This window comes from Hypomesus nipponensis, chromosome 7 (genome assembly GCF_054491055.1).
Source record: "Hypomesus nipponensis isolate SF chromosome 7, ASM5449105v1, whole genome shotgun sequence".
In the NCBI taxonomy this organism is placed as follows: domain Eukaryota; kingdom Metazoa; phylum Chordata; class Actinopteri; order Osmeriformes; family Osmeridae; genus Hypomesus; species Hypomesus nipponensis.
In genome coordinates this window covers 14,408,295-14,432,498 of record NC_140367.1, presented here as the reverse complement: position 1 = coordinate 14,432,498, position 24,204 = coordinate 14,408,295, and the positions used below count along the sequence as shown (strand labels likewise).

General features: G+C 40.7%; 2 protein-coding genes and 1 long non-coding RNA gene across 8 annotated transcripts in view; 2 read left to right on the top strand and 1 right to left on the bottom strand.

The window, feature by feature from the left end:
• The window catches only part of aldh1l2 (aldehyde dehydrogenase 1 family, member L2), a 29,090-nt gene extending 16,524 nt beyond the window's left edge, over positions 1-12,566 (top strand). For both annotated transcript variants that reach the window (XM_084702048.1, XM_084702049.1), the window contains 15 exons: positions 3,131-3,222; positions 6,395-6,542; positions 6,722-6,841; positions 6,952-7,079; positions 7,637-7,787; positions 7,875-7,945; positions 8,111-8,216; positions 9,361-9,448; positions 9,564-9,657; positions 9,770-9,869; positions 9,964-10,062; positions 10,235-10,400; positions 10,948-11,053; positions 11,348-11,547; positions 11,638-12,566. In XM_084702048.1, coding sequence (XP_084558174.1) covers positions 3,131-3,222; positions 6,395-6,542; positions 6,722-6,841; positions 6,952-7,079; positions 7,637-7,787; positions 7,875-7,945; positions 8,111-8,216; positions 9,361-9,448; positions 9,564-9,657; positions 9,770-9,869; positions 9,964-10,062; positions 10,235-10,400; positions 10,948-11,053; positions 11,348-11,547; positions 11,638-11,693 — 1,725 coding nt within the window. In that variant the 3' untranslated portion in view covers positions 11,694-12,566. The remainder of the gene's footprint in view (positions 1-3,130; positions 3,223-6,394; positions 6,543-6,721; positions 6,842-6,951; positions 7,080-7,636; positions 7,788-7,874; positions 7,946-8,110; positions 8,217-9,360; positions 9,449-9,563; positions 9,658-9,769; positions 9,870-9,963; positions 10,063-10,234; positions 10,401-10,947; positions 11,054-11,347; positions 11,548-11,637) is intronic.
• On the bottom strand, positions 12,161-21,319 carry nopchap1 (NOP protein chaperone 1). 3 transcript variants are annotated; one of them, XM_084702050.1, is made up of 5 exons: positions 16,401-16,541; positions 16,233-16,293; positions 14,490-14,567; positions 14,203-14,355; positions 12,161-13,986 (listed from the first exon to the last, which is right to left on the bottom strand). In XM_084702050.1, the coding sequence occupies exons 1-5, from the start codon at positions 16,475-16,477 to the stop codon at positions 13,810-13,812; spliced, it is 546 nt and encodes a 181-aa protein (XP_084558176.1). In that variant the 5' UTR covers positions 16,478-16,541; the 3' UTR covers positions 12,161-13,809. The 3 variants fall into 3 exon arrangements, with proteins under 3 accessions (XP_084558176.1, XP_084558178.1, XP_084558177.1); XM_084702052.1 differs by lacking the exons at positions 16,233-16,293; positions 16,401-16,541 and adding an exon at positions 21,163-21,319; XM_084702051.1 differs by lacking the exons at positions 16,233-16,293; positions 16,401-16,541 and adding an exon at positions 14,767-14,922 and having other exon boundaries at positions 14,203-14,336.
• Positions 15,562-22,769, top strand: LOC146276912 (uncharacterized). 3 transcript variants are annotated; one of them, XR_014762531.1, is made up of 4 exons: positions 15,562-16,454; positions 21,780-21,858; positions 21,965-22,045; positions 22,184-22,769. It is a non-coding gene; the product is annotated as an uncharacterized LOC146276912 (long non-coding RNA). The 3 variants fall into 3 exon arrangements; XR_014762532.1 differs by lacking the exon at positions 15,562-16,454 and adding an exon at positions 16,928-17,589; XR_014762530.1 differs by lacking the exon at positions 15,562-16,454 and adding an exon at positions 21,409-21,626.
• The last annotated feature ends 1,435 nt before the right edge of the window (positions 22,770-24,204 follow it).

Here is a 24,204-nt window from a genome sequence, read left to right as displayed (position 1 = left end):
CAGCTTTACATGTAGAAAAGAAAATCTCAGAGAAGGTGAAAGGCTTGGTGACCGGCGTGGAGAAATGCGCGTCTAGTGTGAACAGCATCGCGCCATTCGTAGTATATTGTGGCGCTCCAGGGCGCTTCGCAGCCAGTGTGTCCCAGGCGTTAGCTAGATTGAATCTATGGCTCTGGATTGATTGCAATGTCTGAACATCAGTTTCCACGCCTACTGGCCTCCTCTCATTATCATATTGGGAACAATGAATGAATGAATGAATAAATAAATGAATATATAAATGAATGAATGAATGAATGAATAAATAAATAAATCAATACATAAATGAAAAATATATGTTACAGAATAAATACATAAATGTAAAATATATGTAACTATTGATTGACAATTGTGCATTAATTAATATATATATTCGTTTATTTCTGTCTAAATGCATGGATGTGGACATTTATTTATTCATTCATTCATTTGTAAATATGGCAGGTTTGGTCCTCCATATTTGGTTGCCACTGCAATGGAGCAGCTGTACTCGCTAACGAGCTGAGCATAGAGAATGACACATTTAGCTAGAATCCACACCTCAAACAAGTTAACCTAGACGCAAAACTGTACGTCCAATCCAAAAAATTTGGATATTTTCCGAGACCCAAGATTCTGCCGAAACCAGAGATATTCTTTATATGTCTGTACAGTCAGAAATAGACTCTACCTGCAGTCTTGAAAACGTGTTCCTTTGGTTTCCTGGTGTGTGTTTGTTTGGTTGCCACGGTGATGGCGCAGCTGTGATCGCTAACAAGCTGGGTAGAGAGAATCTAAAATTTAGGTGGAATCCACACCTCAAACAAGTTAACCTAGACGCAAAACTATACGTCCAATCCAAAAATTGAGGATATTTTCCGAGACCCAAGACTCTCCCGAAACCAGACATGTCCTTTATATGTCTATGCAGTCAGAAATACGACTCTACCGGCAGTTTAAAAACACGTCTACTTTCGAAATTCTCTGACGAATTTTACCCACCTCTCCATTGAAGTTAGTGAGAGAATTTGAAAGGCTGCTCTCGCTTCAAGGCTCAAAGCTGAAAATCTGTAAATGTGAGCTCTTTAGTAGTTACATTGGCTGAAAGAGGACAAGTTTTCCTACATTTTAAGGTATAACCTGTTTCTGTAAGTTAAACTATATGAACGTCAGAGGAATTTGTTTGACAATTTAGTTGAATACCAGAAAAAGAGCAGCCAGCAGTGTGCCACTCTGCTGGCTGATCAATCATAAAAATCAAGAAGGAGCTAAATGTTTAATTTGCACAAAAACCTTAATTTTTTAAAAAGTATAAAAGTGAGAAATGCCAGAAGTCATAGCCATCATCTCCTGAATGAGCTGAACGTTTTGATACAAAAATTGTAGGAATCGGTGAAAGTATGCAGGACTAGTTAAAGGCCAAAAAATGGCGGAAGAACTGAGAAGTTGAAAAGCAATAGTGAGAATGCTTAACAGCATTCTCACAATAATAATAAAGAGAAACAGAAAAGAAAGTTATCATTCATCCATTTGTTTATTGCTGACAAGCAGTTGCTAATGGAATTTATGGCTGTTGCATCATTGGGTTCAGCGGATATATCAGAATCAGAATGGGATTTATTCGCCATGAAAGTGCATACAGTAAACATATAGGAATCTTAAATTATGTGGTCTAACTATACTAAGGATACATAAACTAGCAGTACTAAGTGGAATACAATTAAAATAAAATAGAATATAGTAGAATATAAGTTGCCAATTTACAATATAAAATACAAATATTACAGGAGTTGAGTGTAGTGCAAAAAGTTTTTAAGGACATTATATATATAATGTATAGTTGTGTGTCACCCGCATAGCTGATGAAATCTTTATTATGTTCTCTGATTATGTCGCCGAATGGTAACATATAAAGAGAAAAAAGTAATGGACCTAAGCAGCTCCCTTAAGCAACCCTGTAGCAGTTCTCATGTTTCTTAGACATATGGTCTCCTAAACTAACATAAAACTTCCTTCCTCTGATATATGATTGAATCCAGTTCAATACACTATCCGTGAACCCAATAAGCTTTTCCAGTCTATTGATTAGGATGTCGTGATCAATGGTATGAAATATTGCACTGAGATCTAATAGGATAAGGATACTGACTTTATTTGCATCAGAGTTTAGAGGTCACTAATTATTTTGATGAAAGCAGTCTCTGCACTGTGAAATTTTCTGAAACCTGACTGAGAGACTTCCAAGATGCTATTTTCTTCAAGAACATTTTTTAAATGGACTAATAGGCTACTATCTTTTCCAATACTTTACTAATAAATGGAAGGTTTGATATTGGTCTGTAATTTGCAGTTGTCATAATTGTAGGCCTAATTCAACATACTGTGCTTGTACATTTGCAATGTGCAGGCAATTCTGACATTAGTAAACACAGATCTATACTGAAAGTATATCCACTTCATATTCGTTCTGTTAGCTAGCCAGCCCGTTCATAACGTTCTGTTAGCTAGCCAGCCAATATGAAAGCAGCTGAATATCGGTTGTAAAAGCAAATTTGCTTCAAAATAACTAAACAGAATTTCCCTATTTTCCTTACTACGCTTAGCTTAATTTAATTGCAAATGCCTTTCTTTAATTACTTACTGCACTCCATTGGATTATAAAAAGGACACCTGCAAAAAATTAACTTTACAGAGTGCCCGTTTCTCAAGATATTTGTAGGAAACTCGCTGCAGACCAGAGGACCAATCAGAGTGAAGGGGCTGGGACGCAAAGAGAGAAAGCCAAACTGAAGGCGAATTAATTATATTTTTTATTATTTTATGTCGAAATGCTGATTTCTGCACTCCATTGATTCCTGGCATTAATAAAGAGATGGGTAGGCTGCAGAATGTTGTGGAAACAGGATGTCACCCTTTGTCTCCCTCTCCAACTATATTCGGACAAATCCTTGGTGGTGGGGATCTGACACAAAAAAACCAATATATTGCTTTGAAAAAGGCAGGTTGTAGTGTTTTTCCGCTTTCCGCCTGACAAAATAAGTTTGAGAAGCCTTGGAAAATAGTGAAGCTTTTGGTGTCTGTCTGACTCTGTCCGTGTGTGTTGTTCCCTCAGAGCATCTGGAAGGGAATCCTGAGTAACGTGGCTGTTATCGAGGATTCCACAGACTTCTTTAAGTCCGGGGCCGCCTCCATGGACGTGGTCAGGTGAAAGCTCACATTCTTGTTGCCATCAACCATCACTAACCGGGGGTTAACCTGCTAACCTTTGACTCTAACCCATCTTTAACACCCAACCCAGAGGGACTTTGCCTGGTTCTTGATTATCTTGTCCAGCCATAGCTTTTTGCCTTATGAATATATATAGAGAGAGAGAGAGAGAGAGAGAGAGAGAGAGAGAGAGAGAGAGAGAGAGAGAGAGAGAGAGAGAGAGAGAGAGAGAGAGAGAGAGAGAGAGAGAGAGAGAGAGAGAGAGAGAGAGAGAGAGAGAGAGAGAGAGAGAGAGAGAGAGAGAGAGAGAGAGAGAGAGAGAGAGAGAGAGAGAGAGAGAGAGAGAGAGAGAGAGAGAGAGAGAGAGAGAGAGAGAGAGAGAGAGAGAGAGAGAGAGAGAGAGAGAGAGAGAGAGAGAGAGAGAGAGAGAGAGAGAGAGAGAGCTACCCAAATAATAACTTAAAGTAATTCTTTGAGAATGGGTTTCTCAAGCAAGGTGAGCGGGGAGATTAGTTACCCTGGCTGATAGAGCTGTGCTGATGGGCTTGCCTCGGTTGAGTCTTCCCCTGCGCTATTTCAGTGCTTAGCCCAGCATCTTCCGCATTAGCTAAGGGATGCTTTGCATTTAGGTGGTATTTGAGACTTTAAGAACTCGTATCACAAACTCACTAATTCCGCATCGTGGGTGCAAACAACCTTGGTCTTGTCAAGGTTTCCATTGGGAAGCTTCTTAAAAGTACATTTTTCCTGAAGCAAACCCGGCGGCTTCATAGCTGCATCCATGTTAGCATGTCACGTTTGATGTGTTAATTTCATACACAAGGCAAACATACAGGTTCGAAGACTCGTTCTTGCCCCCTACAGTGCAATTCGGCAAGGTATACATCCGCGCTAAAATATCAGGTGAAAATAAGGTGAAAGTCATCATAGTTTGAGTAGTATAGACCCAGCTCCCAACATAACTTTGAGAAGAGATTAATGGCAATATTTTTTTTATTGCCCAACGAGTCTCACCGATAACGGCCCACCACTAATATACACACGTGGACAAAATTGTTGGTACCCCTCGGTCAATGAAAGAAAAACTCACAATGGTCACAGAAAAAACGTTTATCTGACTAAAGTAAGAATTAAAAAAAATTCTATGAATGTTAACAAATGAAAGTCAGACATTGCTTTTCAACCATGCTTCAACCGAATTATTTTAAAAAATAAACTCATGGAACAGGCCTAGACAAATGATGGTACCCCTATAAAAGACTGAAATAACGTGACCAAAGGAACATGTTAATTCAAGTTGTGTCCACTAATTAGCATCACAAGTGTCTACAATCTTGTAATCAGTCAGTGGGCCTATATATAGGCCTCCAGGTAGTCACTGTGTTGTCTGGTGACATGGTCTGCACCACACACCAACATGGATTGCAGTGATTGCCTCAAAAGGTTGTGCAACAAAATGTTAAGTTAGGGGTACCATCATTTTTGTCTAGGCCTGTTCCATGAGTTTATTTTTTTTAAATAATTCCGTTGAAGCATGGTTGAAAAGCAATGTCTGACTTTCATTGGTTAACATTCATAGAATTTTTATTTATTATTATTACTTTTGTCAGAATAAAGTTTTTTCTGTGAAGATTGTGAGTTTTTCTTTCATTGACTGAGGGGTACCAACAATTTTGTCCACGTGTGTGTGTGTGATATTAGAGCTGTCGAAGTTAACGCGGTAATAACGCGTTAACGTAATCTCACTTTAACACGATGAAAACAAATAGTGCCGTTAACGCAGGTTTCGGCTCCGTTGACAAAACCAAGGCTGTGTGTACTGATTGTCAGTTTAAGTTTACTTATCACCGGAGTACTTCCAGCCTAAACTATCACATGCAAGCAAAGCATGCAGCAGCAGCGTTAGCAGCATCAGCGGTAGCAGCAGCAGCGTTTGCCCTATATATGGCAGACAACACTCGCAAAAGAAGCGAGCTGCCCTGTTGTCTGGAAATGTAATGTCTGCCCTATTGTCTGCTAAATGTAATAAAGCCGTATAGTTTGTGAGTGAATAAAACTCCCTCACAATTTAAGTTGTGTTCCATCTGAACTTGTTATATGTGCATTATTGCCCAGTTATTAGAAGTTTTAAAGTACACCCTTTTAATGTTATTTCACACCAAAACATTTTGATTAATTGCAATTAATCATATGAAATAATGCGATTAATCATATGAAATAATTAGATTAATCGCAATTAAATATTTTAAGAGCTTGACAGCACTAATAACCCTAATAAATGTATAAATATCAGTGTTTCCGCTATATTGATGTTTACAGTTGATTTTATCAGAAATAGGCCTGTCAAAATTTTAGGCCGTCTATCAGCAGTGATTGTTAGAAACCATATCAGAGGATAGCACGGACACGCGCTTCACAGCGCAGTTGAGATTGCGTGTGTGCGTCCTTGAGAACTGTAGAGCTAAGTCATATAACTTAAGTTGTCAGTTAATTTAAGACTGTTATTGTATTAGTCTATAGTTTTTGCTCATTTAAATTAAGTTAACTGGTGATTTTCGTTGTTTGTAGGCTATTCTTCCCCTGCTAGCGAAATTGCACGTGTCGATTCAATAGCGATTGCTGTCCTTGCTCACTTTTGTATAATAGGTGCATTATTATGCTGAAGTAGTTTTAATTAATACATAGTGGGTATATTGTTATTATTAGCTACAGAATGCTTAGCCTATTAAGATCAAATGAAGCAGATAGTGTACATGCTTCCGAGTGGCCCCTTAATCAATAGGCTAGGCTACTGACCATTTACAATAAGTTGTTACGTCAATTATTAATTGGCAGCATTAATGCCATTTAGAACATACTTTATAACTGTAAGATGTCATTAAGTAGCCTAACTTATATAGGGGAAATAGGACAAAAAGATGTGCAATATTACATTAGCTATTAGACTATTACATTAATCTGCTCCGAAATATAGGGTTAGCACTTTGTTTCGGCTGGGGGGGGGGGGACACAGACCTGCCCCCACTGCAAAAAAAAGATCCTAGAGGAAACACTGTATATACATACGGTATAACCCCCCAACCTGCGTGACCCTCCCTGAGTGAACCCCGCCTCCTCTCTCTCCCCCCTCACTCTCCTCCCCCCCCCCCTTCTCTCCCCGCCTTCCCAGGCTGGTTGAGGAGATCAAGCAGCAGTGCTCAGACGTGCAGCTACAGAACGAGGATGTGTACATGGCCACCACCTTCGGGGACTTTGTCCAGATGTTTGTGCGTAGGCTGAGAGGAGAAGACCAGGAGGAGGAGCTGGTCGTCAGTTACGTGAGTGAACCTATGGTGCCGTTTGGTTCATACGTATTGCGGTCATTCAGTCTTTGATCACGTCGTGAACTTAAATACTTCTGGGGGGAAAAGCACCTATGCTTATGTTACAGGAAGGCGTTGTTGATCAATGTGTGCATTGTTTTTAATTTTGTTTTCGCCCCCGGCTTGGCTACTAGTCCACTAAAGAGATCAACAACATGACGGTGAAGATGCCGTATCAGTGCTTCATCGACGGAAAGTTTGAGGATGCAGAGAACGGCAAGACCTGCGACACCATCAACCCTTCTGATGGCTCTGTGAGTGTAAATTTTACACACATACACACATCATAGATACTCACATACAACACGCAAGCAAACTAACATGATGATGATACAATGCGTCAATGTCCACTCGGTTCTCCAAGGTGATCTGCAAAGTGGCATATGCTTCAGTGGGAGATGTGGACCGGGCAGTGGCAGCTGCCAAGGACGCCTTTGAGACAGGCCCCTGGGGCAGGATGAACCCCAGGGACAGAGGAACGCTGCTCTACAAGTGAGCCCACATCTGTGCATCGCCATGGATGTCAACTTTTTTAAAGATTAAATTTACGCTCTTTCTCCTACCCCCCCTTTCTCTCTCTCCCCCCTTTTCTCTCTATGTCCTTCTCTCTATCTTTCCTTTTCTCCTCCCTTCTTTCTATGCCCCCTTCTCTGTCTCTGTCTGTCTCTTCCCCCATTCTCTTTATCTCTCTATGGCCCTCTATCTCTGTCTGTTTCTCCCACCCTCTCTCTCTGCCCGTCTCTGTCTCTTTCTCCCCCCACTCTCTTTCTCTCTCTATCTTTGTCGTTCTCTCCCCCCTCTTTCTCTCTATGCCCCTCTCTCTTGCTAACCCCACTCTCTCTCTCTTACACTCTATGGCCCTCTCTACCTGTTTCTCTCTCCCCCCACCCTCTCTCTTCCCATCTCTCTATCGCTCTCTCTCACTCCCCCTACTCTCTCTCTCTCTATGCCTCTCTCTTTGTCTCTCCCCCCTCTTTCTCTCCTCTCTTTTTCGCACACACTCATTCTCTCTCTCTCACACTCCTGTTTTTCTCCTCTCTCTCTCCAAGACTGGCTGATCTTATGGAGGAACACCAGGAGGAGTTGGCCACCATTGAGTCCATGGACTCTGGGGCCGTGTACACCCTGGCCCTCAAGACCCACGTGGGTATGTCTATCCAGACTTTCCGCTACTTCGCCGGCTGGTGTGACAAGATCCAGGTGAGGCATCTGTTGATAGGCTCCACTTGTACTTTACAGGGACTTTTTGTGTGTTGTAGTCTTATTATATGTCACATCCTGTTCCAGGGCAAGACGATACCCATCAACCAGGCCAGGCCAAATCGAAACTTGACTTTCACCAAGAAAGAGCCCCTGGGGTGAGAGGTCAAAGTTCACGTTTGGTAACCCCCACAACCCCCTGTTGTGCTTAGATAAGATCACAGGTGATGACAGAATTGGCAATAGTATTACTGCATCGGCAATAATAGCATAGCACACTGTTATTTTGAACACTTTTGTGGGGTGCATTTATTCTGCGCCAGGGTGTGTGCCATCGTCATCCCCTGGAACTACCCGCTCATGATGTTGGCATGGAAGAGTGCTGCCTGCCTCGCAGCTGGAAACACACTGGTGCTAAAACCTGCGCAGGTGAGCACACACCTACATGAGTCTAGATCACGTTCTGCAAATTAAATAGTGTTAAAATAGCCTATCTGCGGTAGCACATAGCTGAGGCACCTGTGTGTGTCATAGGTGTTATGTAGCTTGTCAGCATCGCTACCCCCCACACTATCCCACAGCGAGGCTCAATCTCAGGTTCTCTGACTCACGCACGCAACAACCCCATTTCATTAATACCGCATCAGCCGGCTACGCCACCAAAAAGATGCCAGTTTGATGGTGGGGGTGGGCGTGATTGAGGTTTCACCAATCTCGGTTACATGGTCATCAGATGCCTTCCCTGGTGTTAACCCAGAGGAGTATCTAAAGAGGTCCGTGTATAGATATATATGACAACAATCCAACAAGTCACCATCTAGGTTTTAGGATGCATGGCTAATAGGCAGCTACAGCAAGAACATATTTCTGTTAGGCTAGTCTAGAAGTATTTTTGTGTGGGTAATTTGCATATAGATCAGTGCAAACTTGTCGGATGCGTGGAAATTATTAGATAAAACCGGAGGCAAAACTAAAACACAACAAATTTTACTGCATTAGACCGTGGCTGGTATTCAACACAATATTCAGCACAGTTGACTCACAGTTTGGACTAGGATGATCTCATTCAGGCAGTTTGCTGATAGCACAAGGGGAATTAATGATTCCTGTCCATTGGTGTATTTGCAAATTAGTCAATCACATTATACTGATACAACATTGCAAAAATACAGTCAAATCTAAGTGCAGAAATATTGTTTATGCTTAAAACAAGTATATTTGGGTGCCAGTGCAGACAATTCATTTGACAAGATTTCTTAAAATCTTAAAATGTTGTTTCACTCAATAGTGAACAACTTGTCACTAGATAAGCCATTTATAGTAAAAACAAGTCCAAAACAAAGGATTTTGTATGTAAAAACAAGATTATCATCACACTCAGATGTACAGTTTCTGCAGAGAAGATCCCTCTCAACGTATCAATAAATGTTTCTTAAAAATATGAAATTATTGATAAATGCATGATAAATGCTCTGCCTGCTCTTTGAAAAAACAACAAGATCTATATGAATTATTTGCTTCCAACTTTTATCACCTCAAACATAACATAAAAGTATCTCATCCTGTCTGGCAGGTGACTCCCCTAACTGCGTTGAAGTTCGCTGAGCTGACAGTGAAGGCCTGTATTCCCAAAGGTGTCATCAACATTGTTCCCGGATCAGGTAACAGCATGGATGAAATGTGTTGGAAAGGACTGAAGCTGTCTTTGCTCTGTGGGAGTATACATGAGATGGATATTTCTTTCCTCTCCTTGTCTTTCTCCATTGTTTCTTCCAGGGGGGTTGGTGGGCCAACGTCTCTCAGATCACCCTGACATCCGTAAACTAGGCTTTACAGGTTCCACTCCCATCGGCAAACAGATCATGAAGAGGTACAGTGCAGAAGAGGGGCCAAGTTGGCTGGGGGTGCACTTGTGTCTGATTGGTTAATGTGACGTCCTTCAGTCTGATTCTCCACCTGATGCATGTAACTTCTTGTTGCAGCTGCGCTGTCAGTAACTTGAAGAAGGTGTCTCTGGAACTTGGGGGAAAGTCTCCACTTATCATCTTTGCCGACTGTGATATGGACAAGGCCGTACGCATGGTGAGAGATTCAGACGTGGGACACAAAAAATCGGGAATGACAAATCACGTCTTTGTTTTTTTCCCACTTTTTAAATTATCTTTGCCCCTTTTAGGGTATGAGCTCCGTTTTTTTCAATAAAGGGGAGAACTGCATCGCAGCTGGTCGCCTGTTTGTGGAGGAGTCCATTCATGACATGTACATCAGTAGAGTGGTATGTCATTCTTCAAAACATTCCAGAATCGTCTTACTCCTTGCCCAACATTCTCACCTATAGCTGCTAATCTACTCCTCCTCCTCACCCCTCTACTTTCTCCTCTGCCTAACACTCTTCCTCCGGGCTGCCTCTTTCTTTTTTCCCGATCTTCTTCTCTTTCCCCTGCCAGGTGGAGGAGATCAAAAAGATGAAGATCGGGGATCCTCTGGACCGCTCTACGGACCATGGGCCCCAGAACCACAAGGCCCACATGGACAAGCTGGTGGAGTACTGTGAAGTGGGCCTGAAAGAGGGTGCCACACTGGTGTGCGGGGGTCACCAAGTAGACAGACCAGGTACTAATAAAAAATACCATAAATATACAAATCAAAACTCTAAGAATTAAATATTTAAGTGTAAGATCAACAGGTAAGTTTTGAGACGCCTCTTGGAGGATCCAAAACTATCACATTAACGCAGAACACTAGGCAACTCATATCATAGAATGCACGCATATTTTAAGAGGACTGTCTGCATGGAATGTTTGACCAATCATGGTGGGTGTGGGCTGCCTGGGACGATTTTTTTTGTCCCAGTCCAGCCCTGGAGAGAACCCTCAGCCAGCCCACAGACTGTTAGACTGTCTCTAACATGTAAAGACCTTCAAGAAAAAAATACTTAATTTCTCTCTTCCAATGCTCTAGTCAGACAACAAAACCAGTCACACTTATTCTAACCCCTACAAGCACACTATTTAGTACAATTTGACATCCTAGTGTGCTGGTTATTGAAGACATTGTGCAGCACTGTGGGGGTTATTATGACGTAAATCCACGAGAATGTGCAGTGTAAGCTGATAGCTGATAGCGTTGTTTTCCTATTGTGGTGTCCATGTTCCTCCAGGGTTCTTCATGGAGCCCACAGTGTTTACAGACGTTGAGGACCACATGTTCATCGCCAAAGAGGAGTCCTTCGGTCCCATCATGGTGGTGTCCAAGTTCAAAGAAGGGTATGTGGTTTGTCTACATGTGAAAGCCCTTTTTTTCTTTATTCTGAAGAAAGAAATTCACTCCTTTCTCTCTTTGCATCCTCTAATAAATGAAGTAAGGCAGTTTATTTGTGTCAAGACAAGAGACTGTCATTAGACTAACTCTTGTTCAACTAGCATTCTCACCTATCAGATGCTACTGCAAGGGTGTTATCGTATCATTAAGACTTTAATAAGCATGCGTATGCCCCTTTCTAAACCCCACCACACTCTTCCACCCACCGTTGTAACCCTCCCCGACCCACCCAACCACAGGGATGTGGACGGCGTGCTTCGGAGGGCCAACGACACAGAGTTTGGCCTTGCGTCCGGCGTGTTCACGCGTGACATCAGCAAGGCCATGTACGTGAGTGAGAAGCTAGAGGCGGGGACTGTGTTCGTCAACACGTACAACAAGACCGACGTGGCCGCGCCGTTCGGCGGTTTCAAACAGTCAGGCTTTGGCAAAGACCTCGGTGAGTTTGGGGCCGACGGTGGGATAAGTACAGAACAGGAGAGGTATGAAAGGGTTGACTAATTGTCTTTTCTCTTCCTTGTCCCCATAGGAGAGGATGCTCTTCTGGAATACCTTAGGACCAAAGCAGTGACTGTGGAGTACTGAGCCAGCACCGCCCTTCCTAACAAACCAACTCACAATTGACCAGGCCACCCAATACTAAGCACAGCTACGGCTTTTGCTCACAACAGATGTGAGGCAGGGGAGAGTTGTCACAGCCCTCCGGTACTGTACATGCCTACAGTTTTTAACATTTCTGCATGGGAACTCACATTACGGACACAAAAGGTTTTCCTTGACTTTTGAAACAGAAACTGCATACCGTATGAAACCCACAGGCAGATTTTAGTGTCTGTGATGGGAGCCACGGTGGATTCTAAAAGATCAGCTCCTTAATGTTTTCAAGGTTTCATTTCTCAAGCTGTTTTTACAGTGCACTTGAGGCAAACCAAGCCTAAAACTTGTAGCCTTTTTTTGCCGTTGTAGTTACATCTTTTCATTGTAGCTCACACAGGCTAACTGGTTTTGGGGGCTTCATCAAAGCTGCTGGTACCGTTATTTTGCTGAATACATTTGCAAATCTTTCAAAATTGAGTTTATTTGTAAATATATTAATACAGAAGAGGAAATGAAGTGTTATATATTTTTGACATTGTATTCAATCATAAAATGAAAAGTTGTTACACTCAGACCATTTGTTTTAAAGCAAACCAACTTAGTTTTATGGGGTTTTACTTTTTGTAATATATTAAAAAGAAACTAACGGAGAAGAATGAATACAGTATTGTTAAAAGGAGTTGGTCATAGTCACGGCTCCTAGGGCTATGAAATCCTATGTTTCCATCATCTGTGCCATTGTTTGTTAAGCACTTGGTGAATCTGTACAAAAAGGGAGACTCTTGATCCACACACTCAGCACCTATCTGTCAGTGTTCACTTTCAAATGAGCATTGGGGAATAAATTATCTTCTCTTTCAATGTTGCTCTCTTGTTTCCTTGGTGATGACCTCTACACGAGTCGTTGTATTTGCCAAACTACAAAAAAATTATGCCCGTCCTTTTACCCCTCCTCTAATGGAAGAGGGGTAAACTGGACATTGTTAATCAAATACGCTGGAAGTGCAGTTATTTGACTCAATAGGTAAGATAAGAGCAGGAATGGTCAAAGTAAAGAAATTAAATGTATACTTTGAAAATGAATCAAGTCAATTACAAGGCGAACATGTTACAAAATGAAGGTTTCAATCTTACCTGCTCTGCCATGATTATTGTAAAACAGAGAGCAAGAAGTACAAGCTGAGAAATTAATGTACAAACAACCCAGAACAATGTTCCATATTACCTTTTATACCCAGCTATTATATGTAAGAAAAACTAACCAGACCACATATGGACCCTTGCTTATCAACATATGACTACCAATGCAACAGTATATCACATAATGCGGTGGGAGGATCATCAAGCAAAGACTCCGTCCAGCAACTGTCTTTAGATTAAGGTGGGGACAGCATACACCTCCATGTTTGTTCATCTTCAGTCATAACGAAGTACAACAATATTCACATATTTAGCAAAAACTTGTTGAGATCAAGCATCGTCAACTTACTGATGAATTTGTCTAATTACAAAACCCACAATGTAATGCAGATGATACTAAAGGCTTTCCTCCATTTTCACAAGGCACAGGTGGTTGATAAAAAAGAAAATCTGGATTCCTTTAATGGCTTTTCCCCGTTATCTATGCACCTTGGTATTAGAAAATATCCTGTTTATATCCGTTTTAAAATATATAATACAGCTCAATTCTGTATCCCCTAAAATAATCAAATACATCCAAGGTTCAGCAGTCTCACAAGATAAACTGAGGGGCAACATACACAATCATAGATGCTTCGAGGTCCTATCACCAACTCAATTCCTTTTAAAACACTAATAACTTTAGTTTTTTCTTTAATTATATTTGGCTCATAACAAAAATGATGTCCTCATGGTACATTCTGATGTTTGTGTTCCCACTATAATTGCAATCAAAATCCAGCGAGACTCCTTGGTGTGTCCATTATAACTCCAAAATAAGGTCTGCAATGTAGGATCCATCAATATGATCTCAACTGCCAGTCCAGAGTTAGTAGTAACCAGCTCATATACCAGGAGAGTTGACTGAGTGAACTGATTTCCCAACAGTTGATCAACGTTAAAGTTCCTAAACGGCCATAAAGACCTAATCCTCCTGATTCTCCAGCACTTGGATGTAGACTTTTCTATTTCTCTGGCTGTTGCCAGGCAGTTTAAGGCTTTCTTCCGTCAACTCACTCTCCTCATCAGAATCTGATTCTCCGCTCTGTGAGGAATCCTCAGAATCGTTATCCGAACCACTCAGCTCTACCACTGCTACATCCTGAAATAGAAAATGAATTAGAGCGGAGAGAAGAGAACAATTTGGAGTTACAAAATGATGGCGAATAAAACACCACTCTGATTCTGATGATCTACCAGTTTATACTGAATGATAACTAGATGGGAGTTCAAACATAGAAGCTTGGCTCACTACACATCCTTCTAGTACAAAGGTATTTCACGTAGCATATTTGTATGGTAACCACTCTGGACTCACCATTTCTATGATCTTTTCGTTCTCCTCCACACTCTCTATGTCAAAATGGCCAGGAGGACACAGCTCCATTGCCCGTTTCAACTTTTCATTGGCCTGGGCCATCTGCGGCAGGAAGCTCTGAAGCCTATCCAGCACTGAAAACATTGTTATCAGCTAAAAACACCCCCGAAAATTGTCATTATATAATTTTCACAGTACAATCAATAGATCACAAATGTACATAGGTATGAGTGTAGATAGAGAATACATGTATTGGAACACAATTAAGTACAGAGGAGCAAACTCACCGCTACTTCTTGGGACCCTTTCGGTCCGCAAAGTGGTGCCAATCTTTGAAGATTTGAGAAGAAGCTTGTCGTGGAGACCTGTTCAGAGATAAAGGTACGGTAAGCGAAGATCCCTTTAACAAAAATGAAATAACCGGCCTTGAACACATCAATACGCCATGTCTTCCATTAATAGAATGAACACTAGCTAGCTGGCTAGCTAGCTGTCTAACTAGTTGCGGCAGGGTAAATAAGATCATTTACAAAGAAATCTTGAAGGAAAAAAAACGTTTCAAACCTCTGCCGTTGCCACAAGAGAGCAAATCTTGTGATTCAGATTTCTTAATATTAAAATCCAATTCCATTTTTGTAGTTGTGGGATTATTTCGCTGCGACATGCGTCTTTTTCATAGATTTCTAGCTATATTAATAGACACAGCTAGATTTTCTTCCAAGATGGCGTCCCCATTCATTTCTATGAAAAGTGCTCATTGGCGGAGAAGGGTCCAATTGCAGTGCTCCCTCCTCAGGCCCCAAGCCCCCACCCCTCGCCTCTCGGCTTGAGGCAACAGCCCCGGTGGATGTAGGTGGTATTGCATTTCCGATTTTCTACCCGACTCGTCCGGTCGTTTTTATTCTATTAACTCCAGTCAACATATCTAAAACTATCTCCCCCAATAATTTTTGTTCAATTCTTGAACCTGGCTCATATGGAACGCCGAGTTAGTCAAAATTAAATCAATAAATTAATAGGTAAATAAATAGATAAATACATACATGAATAAATATGGCTATGGAATAAATTCTGAAATTAAAAAAAGATGGCAATAAATATATAAATATAGCATTATATAATTACATAGCTGAATCCATTTACCGACATCAATAAATAAATACATTTATTTATTTCAAAATGACGTTTTTGTAAAGACAACATTTATTTATTTCATGGGACTTTTACACGCCACATTTATTTCCACGCCACATTTATTTCCACACTACATTTATTTCTGTGCTGTATTTATTTCAAATCTCACATGCAAACGAGAGGGGCGTGGTTATCGTCAGACCAACGCAGCAGATAGCTATGCTACCTATATGGGAGTGACAGTGGAATCGCACTGCCGAACGGCATGGCTTGTCAGGATATATTATTTTGGCACAGATAGTAGATTTTGTAGAGGTACTTGGGCGGATAAGTGCTCTACAGAACATAGATATTGAAGTCTTAAATAGTTTGAGACTTATCGAGCACTGTTCGCGTGCAAGATGTACAGGTAGTGGGGGGTGATAAGTGCCAGGTAATGTTAGCTAACACAGCTAGCAACAAAGAAGACAATCACTGCCACCACCGCTACATCGCTCTGCTATTATGTGGATAACTAGGTCGATAAGGCACCTGATTATAACGATCTAGCCTCACCATTATGCCATGCATTACCATTTAGTGAGACGAGACCTGAAGTGAAGCCAGACCATTCCAGACATTACCCATACCTTAGGATTTACAGTAGGCTACTGCTTCAAATTGAAGTCACGTTTTTTTAACGCTTTGTTATTGTAATAGACTGGGTTTCTCAGGTTAAGAGTTATCATGTGATTGTTATGTGATTGGTTCTCGAAGTCACCTGACTTAGTGTAACGAGTAAGCTAAGAAGTTAGTTCTGGAGCGGGAGACTTGTGTGTATGCTAGTGATTTCTATCTGTCCTAGTAAACGTGTTCAGTTAAATAAACCTTCGTCTGAGTGCTTAATATAAACCCACCAAGATATCACATTGGCGACGAGGATGACCGGTCTTCAGTGAGAGGGTTAGACGCGAGAAACTGTGAAGAAAAAGCACATATTTTTCCCGAACTGCAAGACAGATGAGATGGCGCTAATCGGACGAGTGGATGAATTCAAGCAGTCGCTGGAGGACTTTGCATCCTACCTGGAGAGATTTGAAATCTGGCTTCTGGCAAACAAAATTAAGGATGAAAAAAAGGTCAGTGTCTTTTTAGCATGCATTGGGCCAGAAACCTATGGACTGCTGAAAACCTTGGTAATGCCAAACCAGCCCTCAGGATTGACGTATAGAGTGTTGACTGACGCATTGAAATCACATCATCAGCCAAAACCGTTGGTCATTGCGGAGAGGTTTCGTTTTCAAAAACGTGATCAGAAGGATGGAGAATCAGTGACTGATTACTTAGTGGCAATAAGACATTTGTCGAAGTACTGTGAGTATGGAACTCACTTAGATGAAGCCTTTAGAGATCGTCTTGTGAGTGGATTGGCCTCCGAGTCAATTCAAAGAAAATTACTAGCAGAGGAAGGGCTAACATTTGCACGAACATGTGAGATAGCATTGGCAATGGAAATGGCATCCAAGAATTCCCTTGAAATCTTAGAAATCGCAGAATGCAGCTGTTAATGAAGTTTCTAAATCAAAGTTTGGAAGCAAAGGAAAGTGGCAGTTTAGAAGTGGAAATGAGGGTACAAACCAGAAATTTGAACAGACACGGGACAGTGAGCAGAGATGCTACCGTTGTGGGAGAGGGAGACACTCACCCCAGGAGTGCCGATTTAAAAATGAGAAATGTCATTCTTGTTCCAAGACGGGGCATATTTCCAGAGTATGTCGGAATAAAAGACAAACCGCCAGGGCCCAGTATGTGGACACTGAGGATCAGAGCGTAGATGACCCATTCAGGGTCTTTACAGTCTACATGGCATCCAGTGGGGATGGAGGCATTAAAGTTAATGTGAAAGTGGGTGATGAGGACATTAGCATGCAGTTGGATACAGGTGCGGCAGTGTCCATCGCATCAGAAGTTTTGCACCAAAAGAAATTCCCACATTTACCCATTGAAAAGTCCAATATCAGATTAAAAGCGTACTCAGGAGAAACAATTCCCCTGATTGGCTATGTTCAGGCACCAGTTCAGTATGGTGGCCAGAAAGCAACGATGCCTCTCGTCATAGTGAAAGGCAATAGGCCTGCTCTCTTTGGCCGAAATTGGCTGGAGAAGCTGAAGATGGACTGGAAAAATATCTTCACACTAGGAAAAGAAACCAAGCATGGCGACCCAGAATTACAAGCAGTACTTCAGCGCCACTCACAGGTGTTCTCTGAGGAGGTCAGTGCCATAGAGGATTTCAGAGCAACCATAAGAATGCAACCTGGGGCGCGGCCAGTCTTTTGCAAAGCCCGCCCTGTGCCATATTCACTGAAAGAGGCTGTGGAAAAAGAACTGGATAGGATGGAAAAGGAGGGAATAATCTGTCCCAGTAAACGTGTTCAGTTATATAAACCTTCGTCTGAGTGCTTAATATAAACCCACCAAGATATCACAGTTATTATTGGCAATTTAAAGTTGCAACTAACCAAGACGTGTCAAGACCAAGACCCATTCAACACGGTACACAATAACCAAACCCAGATATTAGGTACAGGTTTATGGAATTATTCAATATTAAATCAAACCACTACCACTGGACTCGTTTTAATGACCATTCAGTGACAAAACGGGTTTGGCTGTTCATATGTGCCAATACAGCACAACACTACTAGCTCTACAGTAGCTAGCTCTAGCTGAAATGGCCACACTGATGTCGTCCTTTTATTATTTTGTCAGCTAGCTAACCGGATAGCCAGCCACTTGGCCTACAGTTGCCGACTTCGAGGCCGGTGATAGCCAACATACCACCTAGGAAGACATAGTGTTGGCAGTGATTGTTAGCTTTGCAGACGAGTTCCACGTCACACAAGCGAAAGCCATGTTTATAAAGGTAACTTCAGTGCAACCTCATAGCTATCAAAGATCAAGTCCCCACACGTAGGCTACTAAGTCACCGCCATCACTCCCATACAAAGGCAGAGACGACACAGACATTATGGGCAAAGCTTGTCTACATGGTATGCTTTTCGGCAGTGCGATGCCACTGTCACCCCCATACAGGTAGCATAGCTATCTGCTGCGTTGGTCTGACGATAACCACGCCCCTCTCGTTTGCATGTGAGATGTGAAATAAATACAGCACTGAAATAAATGTGGAGTGGAAATAAATGTGGTGTGGAAATACATGTGGAAAAAAATGTGGTGCGTAGAAGTCTCAAAAAATAAATAAATGTGGCATTAGGAAATAAAAGTCCCATGAATTAAATACATGTTGTCTTTACAAAAACGTCATTTTTAAATAAATAAATGTATTTATTTATTGATGTTGGTAAATGGATTCAGCTATATAATTATATAATGTTATAGTTTATTTCATAGCCGTATTTATTTATGTATGTATTTATCTATTCATTTACCTATTTATTTATTGATTTAATTTTGACTAACTCGGCGTTCCATAGGCTCATACTACTAGCTTTTTCATAGAATAATTTTTCCTGATTTTTGCTAAGTTTGAAACCAATCCGAAATGGGTAAACTAGCAGCCCATTTATTTGCTTACGTCAAGAAAAGTTGCCTGGAAACGTGTTCGCGGATACGAACAGGGGACGAGCTTGTGGGAATTTTCTTTACTCAACTTTGTCCTGAGGGCAGAAACGTTTGTGATTGGTTTAATCTGACAACCAATCACGAGAGAAGAGAGAATTGCAGAGGCGGGGCCTCCATTTTCAATCTTCAGGCATTTTCAGTTGCACACAGCAAAGATCGGAACTGGTTATCATTTCAAAGCATTCATATATTCAAAAAATTTGTAATCTTTTAATACCTGCCAGTGCTATCAACATTACATGTGCCCATACATGTTAACCATAAGCACTAGCTAAGCTAGGTAGCTAGCTAAGCTAGATAGTCAAGCCATCAGGTGAGCTAGAAAGTTTGTTAATGTACATTGCATTAAGTTTTACTGTACTCGTTTTCAAAAAAACAATGGCTATTTAGGGCAGTGTAGTATTATTTATATATTTGGCTTTTCTTCATGGCTGTTTAGTCTCATCTGGTCCCAGGGCAGAGACCATGGTTTCCCGCAATTTTGTCTGAGTGAATCTCCTGGTATCAGTGCAGGTTGTCTGAGGGCAGGTGTATCTCCTGGTCTCAGGGCAGGTTGTCTGAGGGCAGGTGAATCTCCTGGTCTCAGGGCAGGTTGTCTCAGGGCAGGTGAATCTCCTGGTCTCAGGGCAGATTCACCTGCCCTCAGACAACCTGCCCTGAGACCAGAGGAGACAGTTGACTCCCTGCCCTGAGAACAGAAAAATACAACTTCTGCCCTGAGACCAGGAGATTCACCTCCCTTCAGACAGCCAGGTGCATGAAGAAAAGCCAAATATATAAAATTAGACTACTCTGCCCTAAATAGCCATTGTTTTTTTTGAAAACTAGTACAGTAAAGCTTAATGCAATGTACATTAACAAGCTTTCTAGCTCACATGATTAGCTTGACTAGCTAGCTAAGCATTCTAGCTCACATTATTAGCTTGACTAGCTAGCTTAGCTAAGTTTTCTAGCTCACCTTATTAGCTTGACTAGCTAGCTTAGCTAAGCTTTCTAGCTCACTTGATGGCTTGACTAGCTAGCTAAGCTTTCTAGCTCACCTGATTAGCTTGACTAGCTATCTTAGCTAACTACCTAGCTTAGCTAGCGCTTATGGTTAACATGTATGGGCACACGTAATGTTGATAGCACTGGCAGGTATTAAAAGATTACAAATTTTTTGAATTTATGAATGCTTTGAAATTATAACCAGTTCCGATCTTTGCTGTGCGAAACTGAAAATGCCTGAAGATTGAAAATGGAGGCCCCGCCTCTGCAATTCTCTCCTCTCTCGCGATTGGTTGTCAGATTAAACCAAGTAACGCTAATAACAACTATCAAAAACGATTAGGCTACTCTATATAAAAGATTAAATAACGAATGTAATAAAAGTTATATAAATACTAGCTAAACTCCAACTCTTATCTCTAGGTCTATACTGTAGGCCTACGTCTTGTTTCTCTGTAATCCACCAACAACTGCGAAGAATAACGTTAGCAGAATTTGAATGTTGAACTATCCACGAGACGTTCCGACCATAGGCAGGTGCCGACCCGCAAGCTCAGTCTCTGGCTCTATTCAGACAGCTTGGTGTATTGCGTTTCTGTACCCAATATACAGACTGTCCCATATGTGTTGTATAATCAGTGCCGCCGCTTGCCATTTTGGTGCCCTATAATTCTTTTATGATGCCCCCCCCCCCCCCCCACAGCTGACCTGTCAATGCATCTACATTCTGTGTTAGATATGATGCTAGTTACGTTGTTAATGCGAGCGCAATGCGTGCGAGCGAAATTTTGGGGCCTTTATTTGAGTGCATAATAGTTTTTGGAGCATAAACAAAATATGTAAAATAAACAGCCGTTTTTCAATTGGTAAAACCTTGTCTAGTGAAGGTGATGTATTTTTGTCTCTTAATTTTTCAGTCCCACCCTTACGTTTCTTAGCATGGTTTTCCAAATTAATTATAAACATTGAAAACTGAAAGCATGCAGCCAAGGAGCTCTCCACCTTTATTACTCATTTAAAAACTATTTGATCAATCGAATATAAAAGCATCATAGAATGTACAGTAAAGTAACATCTAGCTGGCGTCAGTTATTTCAAATGCATAGATAACATATTTGAGTGTGCTAAAATTAGCAATAACGTCAGCTAGTTCGAGGCTAACTATAAGTTAGCAGCACATTTCCCATATTTAACAATAATTAAACATGGACTTACCTGAAAGTGATGCACGGGCATCATCTCGCAGTTTATTTCTTTTTCTGCCCCTGACTCCTGTTGTCTTTTTGAGGCCATTTTCAAAAAGTTTACCTAGCCTACTGTCAAAATTCGTCAGGCCACTGAGGTAAGAAAATGCACCAACGGCGAGTGTGTATTTGTTTTTTTGTGGGGTGGAGGGGGGGGGGCACCGTCGTAACATTTTTAGAACAATTAAATATATCTCTTGTTTTGTCTGTTTTGTGATTTACATGCCTAAAAGGTGCGTAATATTTATATAGGCCTACTGAAATAATATCGGCATTATAATTATAATAACTATGATGATTTTTCAATTGGCAATGCTTTGGTGCCCCCTCAGGACTTGGTGCCCTACGCACAGCGTGTAGTGCGCGTTGTGGGAGCGGCGGCACTGTGTATAATCCAGTACTGTGTTAGTAGTACTGGGAACATGTTACAAACAAGTATGTTTTTCACTCATGGACTGTTGATGTAACTGACATGCATTCTGTCAAAGTAACTTTGTGACCAATCATCTTTAATATATAAATGTTGATCTACTTGATACCACTGTAAAACGAATATTACCCTCATATAGAACATATCTTTGTCTCCAGTTTCAATTTCCCCAGTGTCCACATTTCTGAAGACATCTCCTGGTCCCTTAAACCTCAGTGCAAGAAAGGTGAAACATTGGTAATGAAATGTGTTACACTTCAGTAGTTGTCTTAACTAAGACATTTATATTATAACATTACCCAAGAGATATATTATAACATTACTTCCCATCATATGGCAATAGGATCACAAAGGAAGAGCTGCATCTCCTGAAATGTAACTCCAAGAACACTCACCTCGTGAGGCCATTTACCACTTTCAAAAAGTATACATTTTTGTATCTTATTCTACATTGAAAGTTTTGGTTTGCAATACAAAATTATGTTTTCTGACTCAAACCATCTGTGGCATGTGCGTGTCTGTCAATGATCACCTATGCCAGTCATTTTTCCCTCTGCCTCAGGAACGTCACATCAGACTGCCTACCGCTCCTCTGTTGTCCAACCACGCCACAACCTCGACAGTTCCACGTCTGCCATCTTCGCCTTTCCCTCATCAGCTGTCAGCAGTGCCTCCACAACCTTTAATACATTTACTTTTGCCAGTCAACTGATTGTAGCCAGAATATTGATTGTAGCCGAACATAGTGTAGTTGGGTTTGGTATGAACAAAAATACTGCTTCATCATTACTATAATGTTCCTCCAGATTTATTGACACACAAGGACTCAGACATATTGATAATTGAGCTTCCAGCTTGAAGTTACTGTCTGAATATTAATAGACTAATCATACTCAATAAATGTAATTCTCAGAATAATAATACCATAATGCGCCATAGTAAAACAATGAAACTGATGACAGTTTTTAATCTGTGACTGGATAGGTAATATGGTTATGTTCTTACCCTTGATGCCACCAATGTTTTAGATGGTAGGCTATTCCACAGTTATTTAAAGGTAACAATGCAGGCTATTATTCATTTAAGCTATAATGTGCTTGTATATAGCTAGGCCTACTTATTAAAATCATACAACTGTTTTAAACATTGATCATTTTATTAATCTTCATTCTCCATACAAAATATCTCAGAGGAATTGCAATTCTTATATGTGTGTAATGTTGGTGACAAAGGTTTGGTCATCAAATTACGTCCTAGTTACGTATGGGAAACGTAACTGTATTAGCTAATAGTTGCCAGCTGGTGACTTGTGATCAACGGATAATTGGTCACAAAGTTACCATTGGGAGACGTAACCACAACGTCATGGATTGGTAAGATCTGGTTTAAAACTCCTGGTAATGAAATGACCGTCAAATGACGTAACCACAACGTCTCTAGCTGTTAGGACCCTGACAGCGCCACCTAGCGAATTGAAAGGCAGTGTCACTAGATCGCAACAAGATATTTGAATGGTTTGCGAGGCAAGAAACAAAGAAAACTCATGTGATGTTTGATGACACAATTATATAGAAATGTATAATATTTGAAAATATGTTCTAATAATATACAGCAATTTCTTTTGTAGCTACTTGGAAAAAACATCCTTGTCATCTCTTTCTGCCTGAAACAGATGCCTAGGACTGAACACGGCCAAAAGCACAACATATTTCAGACCCAGATTAAGAAATCAACAAATGCTGTTCCACTTGTAATGGGTAAATAAAGCATGCTATTGCCTAGTGCTAGATGTAGGTAAAAAGCTTGCTTATCTAGCTAGCTATAATCCTAATGTTTGCAGAAGGATATTTGTGACTTAACGCTAACTAATGCTATTATAGTCAGTGAATGTCTCATAAGGGTGCTTTGGCCACTGAAGGGAAAACTTCTGCAACTCTGACTTACTTTCCTCTTCCTCGAAAAAAAAACCTTATGTCCATCTCGTCTGAGGAACAGTCATGTCTGAAGTGCTAGCTGCAAGCGCGATGCATCGATCAAAGAGTATCCCTTCTGTTGTGTTCGTTTCTTGTTCACTACTTTTGTGTTCCCGGTCAAAAGTGACCGCCTCTTTATAGCTGACTATAATTCCATAATAATACATATATTATCAACTAATGTTGTGTTAGATCTTTTAAGCAACTTAAGTTCTTGTTAATATTACAAGTTTTAAACTTCTGTTTGCCCTTTATGGCCTCCGGGCCTCATTGACATAAGCAAATGCAACTCGTTTTTGAGTGAAGAAGCATAATTTATGGATTATTTTGAATATAACAAATATCCAGGTGACAAATATTGTTCTATTTATGACAGACTACTTTGTATAAAGGTTTTACAAGGACATTTATTTTGAAACATATTTTTATTTTCACATTGTGACAAAAAATGACAGCTGTTGTGTTCCCGGTCAAAACTGACCGGCATGGTTTTATTAGTCAACAAAGGATATAGGCTCAAAACTATACATGAAAACGTTACCAAATTACAAAATGAATATGTGAACATATACAAGAAAAAAATAGATTGTTATGGTATAGATAACAAAAA